Genomic DNA, 23,685 nt, shown 5'->3' with positions numbered 1-23,685 from the left:
TTGAGCTGAAACTGACTCATGCATTAGAGCAGTGAATGCCCTCTATTGCTTAACCCATCTTCCACACACTTCACTAAAATACAAATGTCTAATAGTTTTCTTATTTTTTCTGAAGATGCAGACCTTAAAACCTGTGGCAGTGGAGAGTTCAATAACATATAATCCAAAATAAATGCTCCTGGATGTTAAATATTTGCTGAACTCCATTTTATTTAAATAGTTATTTCTTCCTGTATTATGAGAAAAGAGGATAAGAAGGAAAATGGCCTAATTGCTCCTTTACCAGAAAACAAGCTTTAGAGGGGTTCTCAAGTTCACAGAAACAAAATTATATTCATTAAAGCAAATTCAGGACTACATGTAAAAACTGGAATTTTCTGGAACCCGCCTAGGATGCAGGGACAGAGATGCCCTATTCAAATCCAGATCAAATGCAAAAGCTTTCTAAACTGACATTTCAATGTTAATAAGTGTATTAGAAAAGAATCTGAGTATCTCCATCAGTTTGAGAACACTCTCAAGTAATCAGCCTCCCTTCCAAACACATCTTGCTGAAAAACAGATGCTAAAAAATATCAATTGAACCTTTGGAAAGCAAGACGCAAAAGGTGGAACAAATTTGCAAGATTTGTTCAATGTTAGCCATTTTCATTATTAGAATTAATCAAAAATCATTTTCATTTAAAGTATCTCTTTTAAAAACTAAAACTATTGTTTCATCTCCATGGAGTACATTATCTCCCTTTACAGCAGATTTTAGTATGAGACAGAGCATCCACAGATGTGTATAAAGTTCTTAGAAGAGTGTGTGCTCATGTGTGTAGTAGAAAGTGGAGAAGGGTTTACAGAATCAAAAATTATTATTTTCAGTACCCAAAGTCTTAGAATTCTATTTCACAGCAGTGTAAAGTGATGAGGGGAAAAAAAAAACACAGAAAGGAAAGGTTTTGTTCAACACCCAGTCAGGCCCCAGCACTACAAGATGAACAAACATGGCTTTCATTGAAGCACAAGATCTTTTGCTTGATAGAAATTTGACTATGAAGTATAAAAAGCATATTTCTTATTAATTTTGAAGTTCCTCTGAAAATTGTTACTAAGCCTATTTTAGGGTAGACCTGAGGTTTTAAATTTTTTACTTCATTCAGTGTGTGCTTACTACATGTTGGTAACATCTAGTTTTTAGAAGTTATCCTCTTATATGTGGTTTACACAATGTGCATACAACTTTGCAAATGGTTTAAAAAACCAGAACCTAGTTTAACTTAATTATTAACTAATGAGGAGTCCGGTAGTGAAGCAGTAAAAATAGAAGTTCTTTCTTGAAAGCTAAAAAAAGGAGCAAAAAAGAGGAAAAAATGAGCATAAGTCTATATAAACTTGTATACTTCCATCAGAAATCCCTGCATTCTGAGTCTCTAATTTAAACTGTAAACATATGCTGATTTTTAATAATGATCAGTTGTGGGAAACTGCTGAGAATAAAAAGTTATTCCCTTAGAGAAACTGTCTGTACAGAGAATTCTCATATTATGTCTAGATGCTGTTTATTCTACAAATACATATTAATATTAGAATAGTGCTGGGTTTTCCAGCACTGGTGTTATTAATTATTACTGGAGTTCCCACCAGAGCTGCTCAGCTGGTCCAGCAGGTGAGAAGAGATGAAGATGAACTTTCTTCAGCCCTGGTCAGACTCTCTGACTCTCAGTGGTCAGCCCAGGAGGTCTGAGCAGCTGAGCACACCCAGCAAAGGGACTCACAATGGATATAAAATGGTGAAATGCCAAGAAAATAGGATGGTAGGGGACCATAAGGGAAATGGAAAAGAATAGATTATCACAACTGATTTAAACTACCACTTTGCAAACCAGAGAGCTTGCTGCTCAGAAGGAAAAAAAAAAAAAATGAAAACAAAACAAGCACACAAACAAAATTAAAACCCCAAACATTACAAACCAAAACAAACAAAAAAAAACCCACAAACAAAAAACAAACAAAAAAACAAAATACACAAAATACCAAGAGAAAACAATTTCTGCATATTTAAAAGAAAGTACCCCAAAGACTGGAAGTCAGTCAGTCCCATGATGTCTCCTTGAAAATCCACTTCTAAATACATTTTCTTCTGGTTTTTATTGTGACTCAGATCTAATATACACAAAGTTATGGTTTAATTTCTGTCTAACAGATCATCTTACTATTACAGTTCAAAAGGGCACCTGACTGATATTAGAGTAGAAACCAGAGGAGGAATGTTAGTTTTGGGCTTGACTTTCTTACATTTTCCTTTCTGAAAAGCCTACTGACACAAAGCTGCTCTAAATATTTGTACTTTTATTTATTTGCTAGTCTAGAAATGCTGCTACATTGCTGCATTACTAACAACTTCAACACAGATGAAAGTACAGATGAAAAGTGCTTTCAGGTTTTTAAATCAATTGATAAAACCTTATAATCTTTTATGGTTTGGAGAGGTGGAGGGTATAGGAGGGAGGTTTTATTCAGCATCTTTCCATTATTAAATAAGGTACACAAATTATAATTTTTTAATTCTCAGTAATGCCATGCATTCTGGACAGGAGAAATGGAAGAGAATTATCTCACCATAATACATATTTTACACTGGGATCATGTTTCTCTCAGGTCACCATTAAAACCAAAGTAATCCTTGATTCAGGAGAAGTGGAGGTTCCACATGTACTGGCTAGAAGAGGAGAGCTGCCTTGAGGCCTCCTGCCACACAAGCCACCCTACACTTGAGTCCATGTTAAAGAATCTGCCACCTTGCCTCTACCCTAAATTTCCTTTGATAATGTAACTGTACAGATATAATGAAAATCAACAGATTGCAGAATGCCACTCAAAAACCTTGCATGACAAAGGAAAACTAAGAATGTGTTCTCAACTCTAGGCAGAATACATGAAAGAAGATTTATTTAATATATTTAATCCAAATCTATCAGAACATTTCATTTTCAAAAGGTCACAGGTCCTGGAGAGAAGTATTAAAACTGTAATTGCCAAAACTCAGTTGGATTTGGAAGGGATACATTAATTTTAACAGAAGAGTTAAGAGGATGACTCAGGTTTGATGACAAAGATGATCAAAGATCTCATCTTGGTGTTATTGGGAGCATGAGCAGTGAGACAAAGTCTGGTCAGCCCAAGCACCTATAAGAGCAGCTGTGGCCTCTAAGTAGCAGCCCATCAGTCACTGTACAGCCAAAACCTTCTTTTAAGTCTGAACAACCTTCATCCCTCTCAGGAAAATATTAAAACAACCCAGCAAGAACTGTTTCAGACTTCTGAGCTCCGAATATGATTTTTGTTATTAGCATTTCGCTGACAAACCATGATAAACAAAACCAGAATGAGTGTAACTTTGTCTTAACCTATTTTCCAAACCCAGCAATGTCCAAGAGGCAGCTCAAAACACCTGTGAATAGTTCCAGTGCCATGGTCAAACCAAATGTTTTGCAGTAAGTCAAAAGTATTTAGATTTTCTAATGGAAGAGACAAAATACTGAGGAAGATATCTGCAATTCCTTAAAAAATGTCAAGCTTTTTTCTAATAGAGGAACAAAAAAAAAAATACTATTTTAAGCATGTTTATTTGACACAGAATTTAATCCCATCATAACACCCACTCAAAGTTAGAATAAAGTTAAATGTATAAATTCCTAGGTGTCTGCAGCCAGAAACTGCATGTATGAGATGTAATGAACAGAACTTACTGCTATATGAACCACATTTTTATCCATCTAATGTTAATATAGAAAGTGAGAACAGCTACCAAATCTTAATCTGGATCTACCTGTCATATTATCTCAAATTTCATGTCAGTAAAACTGTTCAATCAGAAAGATAGCCAGCTTTCAAATGCAAAGAATCATCACACAGACTTATTTTCTGAAAAAAATGCTTTATAAACTTCACAAAAGCAGGAAAATAAGGAGTTGCTGCTCATTATCTAACAAAAAAATTACTTTGGCTCTCTAAAATAATCACTATTTATTTAGACACAACTACACAAACTAGTAGGGGAAAAAATAACAATAATAAAAAAAAAAATCTGAGTGTTTCAATTCAGTTATCAACAATTTGCATTCCCCTTTGTAAAGAGGGCAGAGAAGAACACATTAAGAGCAGGGGGAGGATGAACAGTTGTCAAATCAGTAATCAAGAAAAAAAGTCCATTATGAAATGCTGAATAATGACCTGCAAACGAAAATGTGGCACTTGAGCTGAAGCATCAATCATCCTGATAGGGAAAAGTAATATTTAGATGACTCCTGTACAGTAAAGTAGAACAAACTGCAGTGAAAATGGCTCCAGCAGCTCAGAAGTTGGAGGTGCACTTTGATGCTTATCTTAGGCAAACACCTCTAAGCAAAGAAAGACTTTCCAAGAACAGAGATTACCCCAGAAAACAGAACTGGGTGTTTGACAGACCAAGCACAGTGCAAACACTCCCACATGTCTGCAGACAAATGTGAGAGAAAAGGAATTAGACAAGGGCTTAATTATCAACACTAATTATTAGATAGTTTGATTGAAAGGGGAAGAGAGACACTGCCTGCTGTCAGAATGTTTTAAACAAGAGGCGTGACATGATACCAGGTATAAGAAATGACCTTCCACTGAAGGATTTCCACAAGTGTGGTAACTTCCCTTGAGCCACAACATTAGAAATGTGTAGCAGAGAACTATCACATGCTGTTAACAAGCACATCTACAAACCAGAAGAGTTTCTGCATTTAAATTATGGTACATTTAAATTATGTACCAGATTACCTTCCATTGAGAGGGGCACAAAACCTATACATTTATACAAGCCTGCCTGTATCTTAGCTGGTATGAATCATAACCGATTCTTCAACTGACATTAAACCAAGGCTTTTAATTCAAATGCCATACCTAATCACTGATTGAATGCCAATTTAACCTGGCTATTTGGACAAGTAAACCACATGATTAAAAATAGCTCCTATGAAACAATGCTTGCTAATGGTTTTAGCACAGAGGCTTTCAAGTTCTTGAGACAAGAAATTACCCAAATGAGAATAAAACTATGTGTGTACAGTGCACATTTGCAGGTTTTCATGTAAATACATTTACATTTTTAATTCATGAATCTATTGGACATAGCAAGGACCCTTTTATAAAATAACAGATTAATTCCTCTAGCTTACCAGTTCATACAGGCAGGTTATTTCAAACATTAGTTGTAGGCTGCAATGCTCAATTAGAGCCAATTACAAAAGGAATTAGATGGGTTTCCTCCTTTTAGCTTTTATGAGGTTAAGGGTGAGCAATATGGGTAAGCAGTGACAAAATGAATTCAGAGGAACCCCCACTCCCATTCCCACAGTTCAATTACCCAGCTTTCAGGAACAGGAAAGGAATTCTAAGGCACCTGATGAATAATGAATTTATGTTGGCCATATGGGTTACTTAGTGTTTTAGTTATCTTTTCAGTACAGATTCTGTGTTTAAGAAAGTCACATTTAGGTGAAAATGCCATTATCATTCACAAAATTAACCTAGGAAACAGGATACCGAGCTAGCACATTGGCTAACCCCAATATCTTTGCAAAGACATCCTCTGGTTAAAGGTCATGACATTTGTGTCTATCAGATGTTTTGATCAGTGAATCTCGGTTTGCCTCATTCACAATTGTGGATTTCAAAAGTACCAGAACTCTAAGAAAGAACTTCTAATTTGGCACAAAGCAGTAGAAATAATGGTAAGATAATATCCATTCTCCTAGAGCTCTTTCATTAACCCCTTGTAGCACTGAGATGCTTTAACAAGGAACAGAGGAGCAGCATAAAAGGAACCAGTCCCGACTTTAAACATACCTTGTCTTGGAAACTCATCCGACTCCCTGTGCACCAGGTCAGACACTCGATTTCCATAGTGCATCCTGGTGTCATGGTCATATGCCTTCAGGGTCTCACTGGAGCTGTAGGACTTCTGGGTGGGCACCCTGCAGTCCTCGCTGTCCAGCGAGGAGCTGGTGTAGCGGCACTGCTTCCCGCAGCGGCCCCGCGTCAGCGAGCGGTGCCTCCTGTCCTTTATGTCCATCCTCCTGAGCCAGGCACCGTGCTTCCAGGACAGCCACTCTTCTGTCTGGGGTCAGTCACTGTCACCTAACAACATGGAAGGAAGAGAAAAGAGTAAGTAATGCTGCCACTATGTTTTGTTTTATTCTACTCTCCCTGACTTGTCTTTGTCCTTGAAGAACAGTGTGACACAGATCAAGAAGAAAGGGAATGTCCATATGATGCATCCTCTAGAAATTGAAATAATTGACCAGAATGGGTGTGGAGAAAAAAATTAAATGCAGTAAGATAATTGCATTCTATCTAAACTATCGTATCATCAAAGAGTTTAAAAAACAATGATAAAACAAAAACACTGTCATCTTTTGATTTTTGAATGAACTCCGGTAACAACATAGAACTGACAGAATAATATTTGCTTCTGTTATGCAGCAAAGGCCGTCTCAAAGCAGCTTTAATTATTTCCATTCTTCCTGCAGGAGGGCTTGCAATTAAGACTGAAACATGCAGGAGAGTTCCAAAGAGGAGATTATTCCTATTCAGCATTAATGCATTACAGAGCTGTACGTTATCCTTCAACAATGTGTTCACAAGCAGCAGCAATTGATTTCATGGCCCCTGGCTAACACTAGCCCAAGGCCCTGCTCTGAAGGTGGACCATCCCTCTCCAGAGGCCCATCCCAACCCTGACATTCCTGCATGGCTGTGACTGTCTGAGCACACTCTGGGGTTCGGCTGCTCTTGTGCACCTCAGAACATGACTGGATAAGCTTCTTCACCACCCCTCAAGTCAACCAGTTTATCCAACTCAGCACTTGGAGCTCTTGAAAACTGTCTAAATCTCCTCTTGTTCAATGGACCATAGAGTTTCTTACAGTGTTCTTAATTAGGACACCCTTACTGTGGCATATAGACTTTAATATATGCATCGTTAGCATAAAAAAACTGCAAAACGAAATCTACTTTAGAAAGGAAGGAATACAGTAAAAGCACAATCACCCTACCCACTGGGGTACTAATTATTTCCAGTTGGTATTAGTATGTATGTCTTTCTCTCATGGCATTCTATGCTCAGGTCTGTGCTAGTCCTGAGAAATCCTTGTGACAAATTTTTTTTTGCTGGAAATTAAAGCTTCCCACATAAAAAAATACTCAGATTTGCTAAGAAGCAACAATTGGAACAAAACATCTTGCTTTTCTTTACATGGCTAAGGAGTTGAAGGATGGTTTGGGTGAATTTAGCTGGGACAGCTGCAGAGCTTTTCCTTGCCCCTGTGCCCTTAGTTCAGGTTCCCCCTGCCAAGCCCACCCAGCAGAATGTGCCCAGGCCAGAAGCTTTGGTTAAACCACCCAAGCATCTCAGCAGAGATTCCTTGTGCCACCTCTGCCCCCAAGGGAACAAACTGCAGCAGAAGATGACAGAACATGAGGAAGGCAGCCAAGCCTTTCCTTGTGGTAGCTGCACCTGCAGGAGAAGTCACAGCACTGGCACAAGTATTGGTTAAATCATGGCTTTTTGAAACAGATTATGGCCCTAAGAAAGAATAAATGTTGGCCAGTGGAGCTGGTGACCTAGAGAAAAGGTTTTTAGCCTTCATTTAGATTTGACATTTATCTTTGTTGTGGTTTTTGTTTTCTTTTTTTTCCCTGTTTTTTAAAGTTAGGTAACCATGAGAAACAGCTGCTTTAAGACACCCACAGGTATTCTGCAATCTGTGAGGAAAAAGAACTGTAAACATGCTTACTTTTTTTCTTCTTTTTAATTTATTTTTAACATTTCAAGTGGAAAAAAAGTCACAAAACCACACCTACAGAAAAGCCAAAACAAAAGTAGAGACATTTGGCACTTGAAACAATTAAGATTTGTTTTATAACTTCAGATTAAAGAGAAAGAAAGAATCAATTCACATTCTTGTTTCTCAGCTCTTTGAACATGTAGTGGCTTAGTTGACTCCTCCATATCTGAATTTTTTAGTTCAGTTCTTTGGTGCTGTAATACTGATTGAACTGGAAAGTGTGTTAACTGTAAAGCATTTTAACACCACTGGCAAAAAGAGTTTCTTGAAGTTTCAGGAGATATATGATCATTTAGATTAACAATGCCTGGCTCTTTAATCCCATTTTAATACTCTCTCATCAAATCCAGATATCACTATATCACAATTATAAACACAGAAAAAGACACAGACACTACAGCATTGAGCAAAACTTGCCAATTACTCTTTGGGAGTCCTCATGCTGCTATTCAACACAAAAGCCTGTCATTCCATATGAATTCTATATTGTCTGTCAGTTCAGACAAACAAACAGCTTTTTGTTTTTATGACTGCTAAACTTAAAGCTGTCTGGCCTGAGTTCTATTGTTTCCGAAAGAACATTTAATTCCTTGCTACTGTAGTTAAAAGAAGTATTTACTCTGACTGAGATAAAACTTCTGAATATTTCCAGGATATTAGCTTATGAAAGCATCTTCTCAGGACGACAAGAGTTTTTGAAATTGTTCCCTCAATGACCATTCTTTTGTAGGGTTTTGTGCAATTCCCCTACAAATGCAAAAATAAAAGGAAATGGTAAGACAGTGTTCCACTGCTGTATGTGCCTGGAAATACTCCTCAATCCTCTGCACATGCAGAATGTGAGGCACAATGTCTGTGCTACAGTAAATCCAACTGGCTAATACAAGAAAATAAAAGTAGAAATGTCCCAAGACCTTTACTTTGATCTTTCATAAGGAAAATCTAGTTAGAAGAATCAGACATCAGAATAACTTGGTGAAAAACTTGATTTTATGATTTTCTTGAACTTTACTAATTTTAGTAGGTCCTTCAAATGCTATAGATTAAATGACAACATTTTTACTGAAATCTTTTTTCAATGTCATTTTCTTATTTATTAGAGCAGTTTTATTTTTTGTTTTCCTTATTTTTCCATTGCTTGAGGACAAATCCCAAGCATCTGACACTAAATACATATACCTGAACACAACAAAATATTGTCAGAGATATTTCTCTTCTCCTCAGATGTGCTGTGGGGGTTTCTTCTAACTTAAAGCAGCCAGGCAGAAACCAGTTCCAGAGCATCATGCTCAAGCCATTCTCAAAATTTAGAAAACTGAATCACTCTACATGGCTTAACACACAGTGAATTAAGTTGTGAAATGCTCCTAGAAAAGTGGTTTCACTTTTTTTCATTCTAATATTAAATAGATGAAATGCTGATTCAATTCAGTGCTAAACACCTTTCCTGTGAAATATTAATGTACTGTATTCCTGGAAAGGTAAGGTGTGATAGCTTTGCTTAGAGAATAATGGTGAGATGCAATTTGAGTTTAGAACTCCTGATACTCTTTGACTTGCCTGTCTCAAGGGCACTCTGTGAATGGTTTATTTTGAATCATTGACCTAAATCCTAACTGATTTAATAATTTCTTTTGTTTCAAAGGATTTAACTAATACAGCTCATTCTGACCCACTTACACTACAGAGCAGTACAACCACTAACAAGTGACTTTAACTGTTTTTCTCCTCTAGTTTTGGCTTAAATATTTCAGAAACACAGGAGCTCTGTCTAACTTTCTGAGAAAGGTGTTTATTCAGAAAATATTTATTATTTATAATGGCCTGCTAAGGGGCTGGTCAAGTTTCACAGGAATACAGTCTCAGCTGATCTGGACCAACCATAGCAGTCAATCTAAAGCAATAAATAGCTCAGGCTGTATTTGCTGCTGATGTACACAGATCCCATGTGCCCTAAATTACATGTGTGTAACACATTTGTGACTCACAATTCATCCAATATAAGATTTATTGTGGTTCTACAAAATAATTTTGTACCTGCCCATGACTTTGGCAGGGGCAATGAGAGCCTAAGTGCAACTGTGGGCAGTGCAAGGGCATTAAAACACTGCACATCCTACAGGGACAACAGAGACAAGGGGGAACAAAGAAGAGAGGGGATAAGAGAAGAAAAAGCTGAGAAGAAGAGAAATTAAAAATATGGGTTTGTTAGAGGGTTTAAAAAATTTGACCATTCCTTTTTGTGTTAGCACAGTCAAATCAATAGGAAGCACAGAGGGAGGGCTCAAAATGAATTTTAATGGCTTAGCAAAGCTTATGCTAAAACTCTGTAAATTTAAAGTTGATTCGTACCTTTATCTAACTCAAGGGCTCGTTTGCTGCATTTTGTAATGATCCTGACATGATTACAGTGTACAGGACCATTAGAACTGCCACTCACACCACACAGAGCCCAGGAATCACTTGGAAGTTCAGGGGAAACAAAGAACTTCACATTTATGTTGTGCCCCCAAATCATGTGGCACAACTAAATCAAAACATTACAATAGTGCAGACAGTGTTGGAAACAGCATTTTTTCCCCACATTTTTTTTTTTTTTAATTTAAAAGAAGTAGTACAACATGTACCAATCTATTCATTAAAAAAAAAAAAACAAAACAGGTCTCTTAAAAGGCTAGACTCCTTTCCAGCAGCAGCAATTGGAAATAAGCTTTTGATTCAGATATTCAAATACTGTTCATTATTTTATGGAAAGACTATTTTTTGAAACAAGAAAATGCACAATTCAGCTTTGGTGCCACGCAAAAAATTAAAATGGTTATTAAACTGTTGTATTTATTTCTGATTTTAATATTAGTGAAAAAGAATGTCTCTACTTCTGGATCCTCTCTGTCTATTAAAAAAAAAAAAGAAGCAATAAATAAAATGAAATTTTAAATTAAATACTACATCTAGGTGTACCACAATATGTGCACTTTGTTAGATGAAGAAATATTGATGACAAGTATGCTGGTTTTGATTTGCACCAAAAACCAAAATATTTGGACAGTCTGTTTGGTGTAGCCTCATTTTTCGTTGATAAGTTGTTGTTTTTAATTTTTTTTTCCTGTCTAAATACTGAATTTTGTTTTAGTGAGCCATTCTATATTAAGCTGAAAATGAGATATATTTAGTATGACATGGTAAACAGCTATGTCAGAACAGTTGTGATGAATGATTCAAGTTAAGTAATATAAGACACACAATGCTTATAGGCATTCTGTGTTCTGCTTTACTGTAGAAAAGAACTGCTTGATTTTTTTTCCTTTTAATAGCTAAAAGCTCTAGGAAGTATTTTCAAGCTAATGGCAGTCAAAATGGTACACACAACAACAAAATCAAGCACTGAGCCAAATATTTATCCTATATATGTATTTTTATCTGTTTAAATCTACATGTTTTTATTTCTAGACTATCTTCAGAGATTTCTGTACTCCAGGAACTTCTTAAAAATCCCAGAACTGTTTAAATCTATTATGAAAATAGCATTCCATTAAGAAAATAACATGCCATTGAGAAAGGATGCTAGGAGACAGTTTTTGAACATTGCCCCATCATTCACTGACTGCTGAGGATTAACCCCTTATTCTTCCCCCAACTGGTTCCCCTTTCCACGGGGCAGAGAAGATGGGTGGATGTGAGCCCAGCTCCTCCCTGTCCCCAGGGGCCTCAGAACCACACCTGACACCGAGGCCAACTGGAGAGTTTCCTTCTTGGAGCTCAGCTGGAAAAGCTGCTAGACAAATTCAGGTATAAAGTCATAAATGTTCTTAAATGTGGCTTCTAGTTGATGCACAAGCTGGGGAGCACCATATATTTGGAAATCACACCAGTAAAATTTCACTAGCAGGAAAGCATCTGCAGTGTCCCAGGTCCCAAGCCTTTGTGTCCAGCTGCTACAAACCAAGAGCTTTTCCCTCTCTGAGAGCATGAGAAATAGAAAGCTTCACAAACAATATTCACTTTGTGCCTCAATAGCCACAGAATACATTTAGTTGATTTTTCTTGAAAACCATTTGAAATTCACTAAAATATTATTGGGACAGTACACAATTCAGTAGCTGATCATCAACTATCATGTTGATTCCCATCCTTGAAGCCATGAGGAGATTGTGTCACAGTCACTCAGAGGTGAGAAAAGCTCATTTTTCAATGATGGGCTTATAAATGCCCCAAAGTGGTACTAACCAGAACATTGCTAGTTACACAAAGGGGGCTGAAATCTTTTCTTCCAGGTACACAGAGGCAAAACCATCCAAAGTTTTCAAGTTTTTCCTATTTGAGAGTGTTCTTCCTCCTTTTCTGGGTGAGGCCTTAACTATCCCCCATTCCAGAAAAAGAAAAAAAGAGGTTTTACCCAGGCTTATATATATTTCATAAACATATTTCCACTACCAACTCACAGCTGTTTACAGATATTTATTAGGCTTTTGAACAGCCATGAGAGCTAAATGTGTATCATTCTTATTCAACAGCAAAGGTCAAACACCGTGAAGATAAGAGTCCCACCCGAGGTCACAAAGTGAATTCACTGCACATTTGAATCCCCAAGTTTGATTTCCTGCTCCTGCAGTATAATTGTTATCTAAATACTTCCATCACTCTATGCGGTCAGGTTAACATAAATAAATAAATAAATAAATAAAATCAAGCCACTATAAAACAGCACAAAAATCCAGCGTCTCAATTAATATAATTATTTAAAATTAGTATAGCTGAACAAGTTCACAAAAACTACTTAAAGATCTGGGCACTTCAAAAGACTAAGTTTTGCTAGAACTAATTACCTAAAGAACACTGCTACTCTTCCACTGCCTAGAAAGACTAAACAATAATATTATCTACTGCTAAACTGCTATTAATGAACAAATGTAGAATAATTTATCATTGTATAATTAAGACAATGGCGTTAAGCATGCTTTAACGATTCTGTATAATAGTTTCCTATCACTAGAGAATACTTTTGAAACAGGGAGTAATTGTCTAAATAATTTTTGATTAAGTCCTTGATCAAACTGATCCACATTTATAGAAGTGAGACAGAATTGAATGCCCATACAAGGAGTGACAACTTGCTTTATTTAATTGTCCACGGGTGATTCACCTTTTTCATCCTAATCCTAGGTAAAATGTTGTCTTTAATTAACCTAATGGGATTTTCAACCTTAGCAGCAATGGAGCCAAGACATTAAGCTGGCTGGAGCATAAGTTGTGCTCCAACCATTCCCCTCTCTGTTTTGATTTCACCAACATCTGGTCATTAGTTCATTCAATTATTCACCAACATTTTTTGTCAGACTCCTTTATCTTTTAGTTTTCTCAAAAACCTTATTTATACCCAGAGTTTCCATTATGGACTTGAATACTGTCCATGTCACAAACCTTTTCCTTCACAGCCATGCCAATCCATCAGCTGTTTCTGGGAGCTCCAGGCATGGTGCTTCCATATTAGACTCAAGGATGTTGGTTTTAAATATTTGACTGTGCTATCAAGCTGAAGAAATGTAATATCAAAGGATTTGTACTTCTCTTGCACCTAAGAAGGTCCAATGCCAATAATTTTAAGGCAGTTCCTAATTGCTTTTCATTTCCTTATGTTAGAACACTCTGTAATTCTACACCCATTGGGCACCTCCACCCCTGCTGGCAGCAGCAAAACCTGTACCACTGGGTACAAGACCAGCCAAGAGAAAAACACCAGGAATGTGCCTTTCATTCCTTGTTTACAGATGAATACACTGTGCAGGGAACTCTGCCAGAATCTGAGATCAGCAAAGCTCCTGTGCACATCTCATCCTACTGTCAGATGAGCAGGTTGCTGAAGAAGTTTCTTAGCTATTTTCAAACCTTGACAAGACTATTCTTAAAACTCATCAAATCCGTAAATCATGCAAGCAGTAATGGGTTTAGGTACTTATCGTTTTACTCAAGAACACCACCTGCTTTTCACTGTACACTTATATAATTTTCTCTCCTTCTGTATAAGAAACAGTCCCTTTCTTTCTTTATAGCTTCCACAGAACCTCTCTTGCCTCAATGTGATACTAACAATTTTCATTTGCTTATTAACAGGAGGCTTTAATGCATTTTCTCCCTGCTAGTAGGGTCAATCCATAAAAATATTTTTTTGCAGAAGGCTTTACTAGAAACCACTGTTAAGGCTGTATAAACGTATATGGTAAGGAAAATCAAAAATATTTTAAAATACCTAATAGTATGTAGTAGAATTTCAGAAAACAATTCCAAATTGCACACATGAATAGTCCACTCAGCTAAGCTATGACACTCTCTTAAAGAAAACCTAAGAAAAAAAAAGGAAAAAAAAAGAGGAAAAAAGTAAGAGTGTTTCTATTTGTGTGAACCGGTAGCCTTATTCTTTGTGAGTTCTCCACCTTTGTAAACACATAGATTTTATCAGAAATAACAGCTTCCTGAAGTGATTCTTTGTTTTAAAAGGTTCAAGGTAAGTGAAGAAAAAGTCACAAGAAAAAGAAATAGGAATGGAAAACAACAGAACATCGTGATAAGGGACACAAAATGGATTACATTATATCTCAACAGCCTCCATACAAGTATTTGCTGAAGCATTTTAAATTCTAGAGCACCTCAGCCAGCAGTGAAACTTTGCATAATGAAGTAAGAAAGCTACACTGGAAGATTCTCGGCTAACAAGTGTTGTTCCAGCTTTCAATAAAGGAAAATTAATTGCTTTATAGAAATTAATTACACCTTGCAGTGATGGATACAAGGAACATAACCATTATAAAAAAATGTAACCAGCTGTAACTCAAAATGTCTGAAGTGAATTTCCAGAGTCCACACATCACAGGGTCATCAGGGATGGAACTGAGACCTTGCCACCGTGAAAGCTGGTCCATCCAAATCTGCAGTGCAAGGTTTACTCACATATTATCATTGCAGAGGGGAACTCAGAGGGTTATCTTGATTAATGGAATTTTTAAAATAACCTCAGTCAAGAAAAATACACTTCTAGAAAATTAACTAGTCCAAGAAAACAAAAAGCAGTAAATACATCATATTGTACAGTCACTGTGCAGACATCACTACATCCTCTGTTCCATCTCAAATCATGAAGAAAAAGGCCCCAGTCCCTCCAGAGGAAAATCTCTCTGGAGAAAAGGCCACATGCTTCAGCAGACATTATCTTCTGTTATCTACATAATCATTCAGGACATGTACTTTAATATTCACTCTTACACTGCAGATTTCTTACCCAGGATCATCATTCTGCTTGCTCTCTTCTAGCTGTGGGTGTCTCCAAGGAAAGTTTGGCATTTGCTGGTGGGTAAGGGGTTTCCTCCGTGTCACTCTGCCAGCAGTCACTGCTCATGGGGCTGAGTTGTCACAGAGAAACCCATCCTGGCTCCTCAGCCCTGTGTGAGAGCCTCATCCAACACCCCACAGGGGGTGCCTGAAGGCAGCTGGGGACAGCAAGGGCTAAAGCTGCTCCAGCCCTGAGCAGGGGAGCTCAAGTGGGGATATCTCAAATAAGCTACCATATGAGAAATGCCAACAACCATCTCCTAGTCACCATCTGTGCCAGAGTTTCACCAAGCAAGAATAGTCAGAAAGAAGAAACAAGTTAAAAAATGCTCTTAAAAGTGCATGGAATCTTTGCAAAATCCATTTGGTCCTTTCTTTCTGTTGCCCTTTCACAGATTTAACAATAACTAAGCTGCAATGTCTAATTTCTTCACAACTCTAAGCTCCCTGCATTAAAGCCAGCCCCCACAATTTTGCCATCTGCTGCCTGGATTGCTGTGCATCCAGCACAGAGATCCCAATGTTCTTCAACTGCCATGGTCCAACTTCCCAGGCAAAAGCATCAGCACTCTGTGACAAGGACAGAGATCAAACCTAAGGGAACTTGGCAAGAAGTATTTAAAGCAAATTTAAAGCAAATTCTGTTTCACCTACCACATTCAGTTGTATCACTGACTCTTGCAAAATAAAATTTATCACTTCAATGAAGATATTTGATTTAAACTGTTTATTGCATCTGTACAGCTACGCAGACATCCTGATCTCCATCCACAGTATATGAAACTGAGAGTGTTTTAAAATTGCCTATCCTCCAAAGATATTGGACAAGTTTGAACAAGTTCATAGCTTTGCTTTTCAAAACAGAAAATTAACTAGAGGTCCAAAGCTTAGTCAGTTATTTTTCTAAGGATTAGATGTTAAGTACAGAGAACAAAATTAATAACGCAGTTTAACAAAATTTACCTTGTGAAACCAGAATTCTCTATGGTTGTAACCAAGCAATTGTAAGTTAAACTCAAGCCTTAAAATGCTCTCTTTGTTTCAATTCTGTAGTACCTACCAAGGAAAATGATTTCTTAGTACTGGTATTTTTGGCAGTACTTTACAGATGGCAATAATACTGCACAGAGTTCTCCCACAAAACAAGAAAGATGTTCACAAATTGGAGGAAGTCCAGGGAATGATGGCAGTGTCTCAAGGGACAGGAACATGGGATCTACATGGAGAGATGAAGAAATGCTGCAGAAATGGGCAGCAGTGGCCTTGCTGCTCCTGTGAGGCCACTGAGAAGAGGGTGATGGGGCTTTACTGGGACCAACCAAAGGGCAGTGAGAAACCACCAGAGCAAACTGAGGCACAGGAAGTTCTGAACAGAAATGAAGGGAGTAAAAATCACTCACTGGAGAGTAAAAATAAGCACTGGAGAGGTTGCTACAGGGGCTGGAGAATTTCACTCATTTTCAAAACTCAACTACACAAAGCCCTTAGCAACCCAGTCTCAGTTCAACACTGACACTTGGATTAGGTGAGCTCCAGAGGCTCTTCCCAGCCTCAATGTGCCTGTGATGGTCTTAATCTAGGAAAAGTTCATAACCATTAAAAAGTAGAAAGAACCAAAAGAACTATTTATTTTGGAAACCAGCCTGTAAAGCAAAGACACAAGGTAAGCTGAGCATGCAGGCTTAAAAAGTCTGAGGTTTTTCAAGTAAAAAATCATCTAAGCTTGCAGGTTTAAAGCTGAATTCCAAGCTCAAAGAGCACAATAAGGCAGAGGCTGCATTCTGTCTGCACATGCAGCCTGCAGAGGAGCAGACACCACTGCAGTGGGTCCTGCTACAGCCACACTGGTGACACACTGGGGTGTGTGTGTGTGTGTGTGTGTGTGGTGTGTCAGGGAAAAATGAATGGGCTTTGCTCCTTCTCCAGTTCCACAGCACAGACTTTTGAGGGAATACAGTTCTAGAGTGAAGAAAACGCACAGGAACTAAAAGCACAGTTTAACAAAAGTAAGAAGCACAAGCTCTATCACAATTTCCAAGACACTACTGTAAGCTCATAGGTTTCCAAACGTGATTTGACAGTGTTGACTTTGAAACAGTCCCTTAAAAATATGAAAACAAACCTAAAAGAAAACAACTCTGCCATATGTTGTGATGACACTACCATAAATCTAAAGAAAACACGTGAGAAGGAATTGTAACCTCTAACACACCTCTCCACCAGGCAGAGCCACATTCCAGTCTCATGTAAATCAATACAAGCCCTAATCTCATTTCACTGAAGATTTTGTCTTTTGTTTGGAGGCCCAGGTAGCATCGAATTCATCTGAGCCTATCCCATAGATAAATGGCCAAAGACCAACTTGAGATCTGTGTGTGAGACGCAGGCATATGGTACATTATTCTGTCTGGAAATATAAAGATTGTTGTAAAACAAAATAAAAAAAATTCAAAACTTAAATTGTTATAGTGATTTACCAACAAAGTCCTTCCATTTCTATTTCCATTGCTGAGTAGAGCACAGAAGTAGGTGTAAACCCACAACCCCACAGAAGTCAGTGGTGTTTTCTCTTCCTGTACAATTTTCACTGCCAAACTTCAAAAGGCTCACTGATTTTAGCCAGTACAGGCTAAAATCAACTGGTATTTTGTCTCAGCTGTGTTGGTGGGTGGCTTTTGCTGTATTTAAATCTCAGCAGGAGTGTGGAGAACATGAGCTACTAGGCCTGGGACTAGGGAGAGAGCAGTTGGCCAGCAGAAACCGTGAAGGAAGGAACACTTTACTGATATCCATTATGTGAATTAGTGTTGCTAGTTGTTGAGATGTGCAGAGTCATTGAAGTGTCCTAATTAACCACCTCCTTTGTAACTCCCCCATTTGTGGCCAGGTGAGTTCCCATCCATGCTGGGCTATCTAGAATTCCACACTACAATTCCAAGCTCAAGAACTCACCCCCACACACATCTGGCTCTGGTAGCAGCCACAGCTGCACCTCAGTGCCCTGGACAAAGTGTGCTCTAAGTAACATCCTACTGCACCTTCCACCAGTGATTTTACTCCACCCTTTAAAGAGTTGCTTCCCTTTCCCAAGACAAGCACTGCAATCCCCTATTTTCATACAAAAGTTACTGAGGCAGAGGAGAGCAAAGTGCAGCAGCCCTACTGTTTAAAGCCTCTCTTGAGCAATAGGTCATCCTGCCATACAGGCAGTGGGAAAAAGAATCTCCTATATCTCTGCCTCTCAGAGCAGGAAGGAAACTGGAACCAAATACTATAAATGCTTTATTATCCTGAACTGAAATCAATAAACTATGAACAGTTGTAACCTAATTTACTACCAAACAGAACTGAAAAGATATCTGACAAAGCTTTTCATATACATTAAGAGCCATCAGATTGTAATTTTAGGTCAATATCAAGACACACAATGACCTAGAGTAAAATGATCTATATACCATTACCAATTTACTCAGTTGCCCAAATTACCTCAGTAAATTCTAACTTGCATGAAAACTTTCATGAAATATTAAAATAAAAAATAAAACGTAAAGGAGAGATAAGAAATCTCTTTCTTGATGCCATTGCCACTGATCTGGACACGTTGCTCTTAAAAGCTGGTTCTGCACAAGCAGTGGTGGAGATTGTGATCAGCAGCTCCCTGAAGGGTGGATCTGTGAGCTCAGCCCATGGCAGGGGGAGGTGGAGAAGTCCCTCAGACTCCCCAAGAAGTCTCCTACCCAAAAAAGAGCAGGACTGGTAAGTGTGTATTTGGGTGTTTGGTCAGTGGCACTGCCAAAGCCACAGGAAGGGACAACTCTTCCAGCACTCCTGTGGAGATTCTGTGCAGGACAGCAACTCTTGACAAGGCTGGTTCCTCTTGGCACTAACACAGAGTTAAAGGGGATATAAAAGATGTGCACTGCATTAGGCAGCAGGGGTGAACACCCCCTCCATCAGTAATTCTTACTCCTCCAGGAAAAAGCACTCCTTGAACCACACAGCTTCCTACAGACAAGAGTTTTGTGCTTTGAGAAGCAGCTGGAATTGCAAACAGAAAAAGAAAACAAGTATTTTTTCAATTAGAGTGGGGGAAAAAAGCAAAATGAAACAACCAACACCAAACTGAGCCCGTGTTTGAATCACTAATATTGGTTTCAAGTCTAACAGCATTAAAGATACATGATTAATTGTTTTTTATTTCAGCTATCATAAGAGCAAAGGATTTGCATTTACATCAGTCAGCTGTCCAGTTTCATTCCTATTTCCTGAGAGGCAAGATAGAAAAAAGGACAATCCCTAGGCTGTGTAGGCATATTGAGAGTTAACTTCTGGGAACAGAAATCAATCTTCAGCAATTTAATAAGACTGTCCAGTTTCACAATTTTCACTGGATCAAATCAAGTTTTAGTCAAGATCTGTTACATATACACAAGTTAGAAATTTCTTTGCTTGAACTTTTGCAGTGGGTATTCTCTTTAAAAAGCATCTTATTTATTTAATTTGGCATTAAGCCCTTTTATCATTCTCATAAAAATATTGTCAAGGACAAAGCATTTTGCATGAACCCTTGTTCATGTAATATATATTTTTTTAATTATTTAGTTTTAGGTATTGACTTCTGGTCAACTTTCAGCTTCAATTTTCAATGCTTTTTTAAATAGCCTGATAGCACAGTCCTAAACTAAAATAATAAAACAAACAAAAAAAAGACTAAAAAGGAAAATAAATAAATTTCTTAAGAGTAACTTACAGATTGGTGTTATCTCTGCAGTTTTGAATTGATGGTAACATTTATATATTAGAAGATCTACAAAGGAGAGATTCTACAACACACAGATCTCAATGCTTGGGGCAACTCCTCAAGAGAAAGACCTGAAATAACCTCAATTGCAACTGAATTTATGGAGGTGGGATAATCTTTAATTGAAGAGTGATTCTTAAACACAAAATAAACTAATTATATCTTATTTCCTAGAAATATGTTCAAGATAGCCTATATACTCCCATGATATCTTGATGGAATCCTCAGTTTTCCAGGTGGGGTGGCTTAAATTTTGAAATCAGCTTAGAAATTCTAGCCTGAACAAGTAATGTTTCTCCTCTCTTCTGCACAGTTGAAAAATCATAGATATGTGCCTTTCTTTAAGTCATTTATCCATCTGAAATGTTCTTTTTATAGTCAGTATAAAAAACTTACATGAGGCTGCTGGAATATTTTCCAATAATCAAGACTACAGAATTAGGAAATGTCCCATTTAGAAATTGAGTTTTGAGTAATAAGGAGGAAATACAAACTGGTCCATAGTGCCATGCCTCCATTTAGACTGCACTAATGTTAGTTCTGATACAGTGCAAGTGCATCACCAGACAGATGGTCAGATCAAGACTTCAAATACATGTGACTTAAAAATTGTAATCCAACATGAAATTGTGACATATCAGTTAATTAGATTTTGTTTAATGAAGAATCAGAATGCTTTTAAAAGTTTTTTTTTTCTATAGAGAGATTTGTCCATACTTCCTAAGAATTCCAGAAATTAGATAAGTCTAAGGATAAGTCTACTTATCTATGTAGAGCCAGGCTAATCCTCACTTTGCTAAATAACATCATTTATCAGAGGGACCAAAAGCAGATTTCCTTATCATTCCTACTAGGAATTTAACTAGGAAAAGTGTCGTGTCATGAAAACCTCCTAACATTTCTACTAAAACACACTCACAAGGGATTACAAACGCTGTGCTCAAGCTCCACAGTTAAACCAAACATCTGTAATTCACATGAGAACCTGGTACAGTAAAACCAGACAAGTAACCACAATGGGAAAATATTTGTGGCAGCAGAGTTTTGCTCCAGATCAGGGCTGTGTAGCAAAACCAGTAACACAGGAGGTGCCCCAAACAGATCCCATGGGCAGCTAGGTACAAAATCTGTAGTGCAGCAGGAAAAACTAAAAGACTTAAAATAAATAAAATAATTGCTTTTAAAAACCCACAACAAATAAAGGTTGAAATATGATACACACATTTCATAGCAGTGAACTGACAAGATTACAAGACTTTCTTTTTTCCCTGTTCATAATCAGAACTTCATTAACATTTTGGGGATTTCAGCTACTTGATTTTGACTCATTTTTGTGCCTGAGCTTTTATAAACTTCTCAATTTTGAGTGTTCCCCAAACCCATCTGCACTTCTAAAAACTGTTCTCAATTTTTCTCTTGATTTCACAGATTTTAGGTGCAGTGCATTTGCAATGATTCTCCTTATAAATGAATCCAGTATGGGACAATAGCACAGATTTTCAGAATTCATCTATTCCTCATGTGCATTTCCAAAATTACTGAAAATTAATGAGCTTCTACAATGTGCATTTAAATTCAGCTCTTTGAAATAATCATTATTAGCCAGGAAAAGTCAATTGAAGAAATTGATTGATGAAAGAAAAATAACTAATGCACTATCCCTGTACCTACAATAATTTTCAACACTTCTAACTGCAATCCTAGATCCAAAATGCACTAAAATAAATTCCATATCCAACGAGTAGTGCTGATCAAAATTATGAATTTCTAAGTGTGCTGAACATGCCCTAAAAAGTGGAGTCTAAGGACTTTTCTTCTCTGGAAGGTAGTTTTTTTTCCCTCTCAAAACTCAATTGCCTTTTGTCCCCAAATAAATAAGATTTTACACACAACTGAGTTTATCTGCCTCAAATCGATTAAAACATTAAAATCAATCTTAAAAAAAAAAAGTATAGTTAACCAATCTGATTATTACTGCAAGTCTTGTAGAAACACAGATGTGCTGAATATGAATTTCACTGCTTGAAAGGTACTTTGGAAGGTGTTAGGCATTACTAGAATGCCTTCAAAATATGTGCAGCCACTTACAAAAAGAGCTAAGGAGTTTTACCCAGTTTGAAAAGAAGAGATTTTTCACAGTTTTAGTTTTATAGTAAGTCTTTTTCAGCAAATTTCAAAGAATGTGTAGTTCACATAATTTAAATTGAATTCACCTATAATTTGGTATTTGACAGAGCTAATGCTTAATTGTTTGTAAGGAGTCTGCAAACAAAAATATTTCTTTTTTTATTCCCCAAACATTTCACTAAAATTATATTTTGCTTTGTTTTCACATTGAGAATTGAATTTGACACTTTAATGGAGAAAAACAGCTTGTGCTGCTTACTACGCTTCTAATTATTGCACTTACAATTTTCTTTGTTTTATATCAGAAAGAATTTAATGAGACTTACATTTTGAAATATAGCACTGATGCTTTGGAAGAGTCTTTCTTCCCACCAATTCTGGTTCAGCATCTGAGCAACTCAAAGAGTTTCTGACCAGTGAGTTCACCCCAGCAGCATGCAGGTTTGAATCCAGATGTGGACACAACTGAATGTTCTCCAAAGCCCACCATGGGCACAGCTGTTTATTGTTTCCCTCTCAAGTGTTTTAAATCTCACCTCCTCTTATACCAGATACCTGAAGCTATTTTTTGTTTAACAGTGCAAGGTTAATAAACACTTTTCAAACAATGTCATAATCTACTGTGTAGATCTTCAGAACCAGTTTTATCTTCTTCACACAAAGATAATGAGGATTATCTCTGCAGCTCCCATAAATCTCTTCACCTCCACTGAGTTGATGGAGATATTTTGATTTGCATTAGCTGGGGATTCTGCCAGTTTCTGCACCAAGCTGGGGTAGAATCATGATTTTCAAAGATCTTTTTCAGTGAAAACACAAAGCTGCATACTGGTAAAAGCCTTGGTTTTGTCAAAAATTGTTTGCATTAAAATTTAAATACACCACTTAAAATTTCAGTCAACTCATCAGAGTACACATTACAAATCAGTTGATTCTGAATTTCTGAGCAATGGTGAATAGTCAAACCTCCATGTCCCTGAACATATATGCCACTGTCCCTCAATACCTGCAATTCTGAGCTTTTTTATTTCTACAGCTGTACATTCTTTTTAAAGACTTTTATGAAGGATTGTCAGCAATTCCACTTGTACATAGATAATGAAGTAGAAAGGAAAAATAAGATATAGGATTTGGACACAGATCTTGTAGTGCTTCATCACAAAACTTGAAATGAGTTGTTTTAAGGTACTTCCCAAGAGGCAAGGACCAACACTCTGGAAACTGGTGAATATTTGCATGAAAGCATCAGCTTAGTTTCCATTTGAACCCAAAAGTTTTGCTCCTCATTTCCCCTTATACATGACATATATTAACATTCAAATGAAGAACACTATTTTTTCCATTATGAACATAAGAAAATGGGAGAATAAATTCTGCAGACAGGGCAGACAGAGTGGGAAAATATATAGTAATTTATAATGGATTAATCAAACAGCATGTATCGTGTTTTTATAACCTCCCATAGACCTCCAAAGGCAATTACAGCAGAGGAGTTTTCAGAGTTCCACCTGACTGAGAAGGAAAGGTCTGTGTACATCAAATATTAAAAACAAAATCACTATAAATAAC

At 37.2% G+C, this 23,685-nt stretch overlaps 1 protein-coding gene across 1 annotated transcript in view; it reads right to left on the bottom strand.

Moving 5' to 3' along the window:
• Positions 1-23,685, bottom strand: part of TENM2 (teneurin transmembrane protein 2) — a 616,146-nt gene that overhangs the window by 476,339 nt on the left and 116,122 nt on the right. Inside the window, exon 3 of the mRNA XM_021528631.3 lies at positions 5,866-6,156. Within this exon, the coding sequence (XP_021384306.1) occupies positions 5,866-6,091 (226 nt within the window). The 5' untranslated portion in view covers positions 6,092-6,156. The remainder of the gene's footprint in view (positions 1-5,865; positions 6,157-23,685) is intronic.

Source organism: Lonchura striata, chromosome 15 (assembly GCF_046129695.1).
Source record: "Lonchura striata isolate bLonStr1 chromosome 15, bLonStr1.mat, whole genome shotgun sequence".
Classification (NCBI taxonomy): Eukaryota; Metazoa; Chordata; class Aves; order Passeriformes; family Estrildidae; genus Lonchura; species Lonchura striata.
Note: the sequence above shows the minus strand (reverse complement) of the source record. Positions and strands in the feature narration are given on the sequence as shown.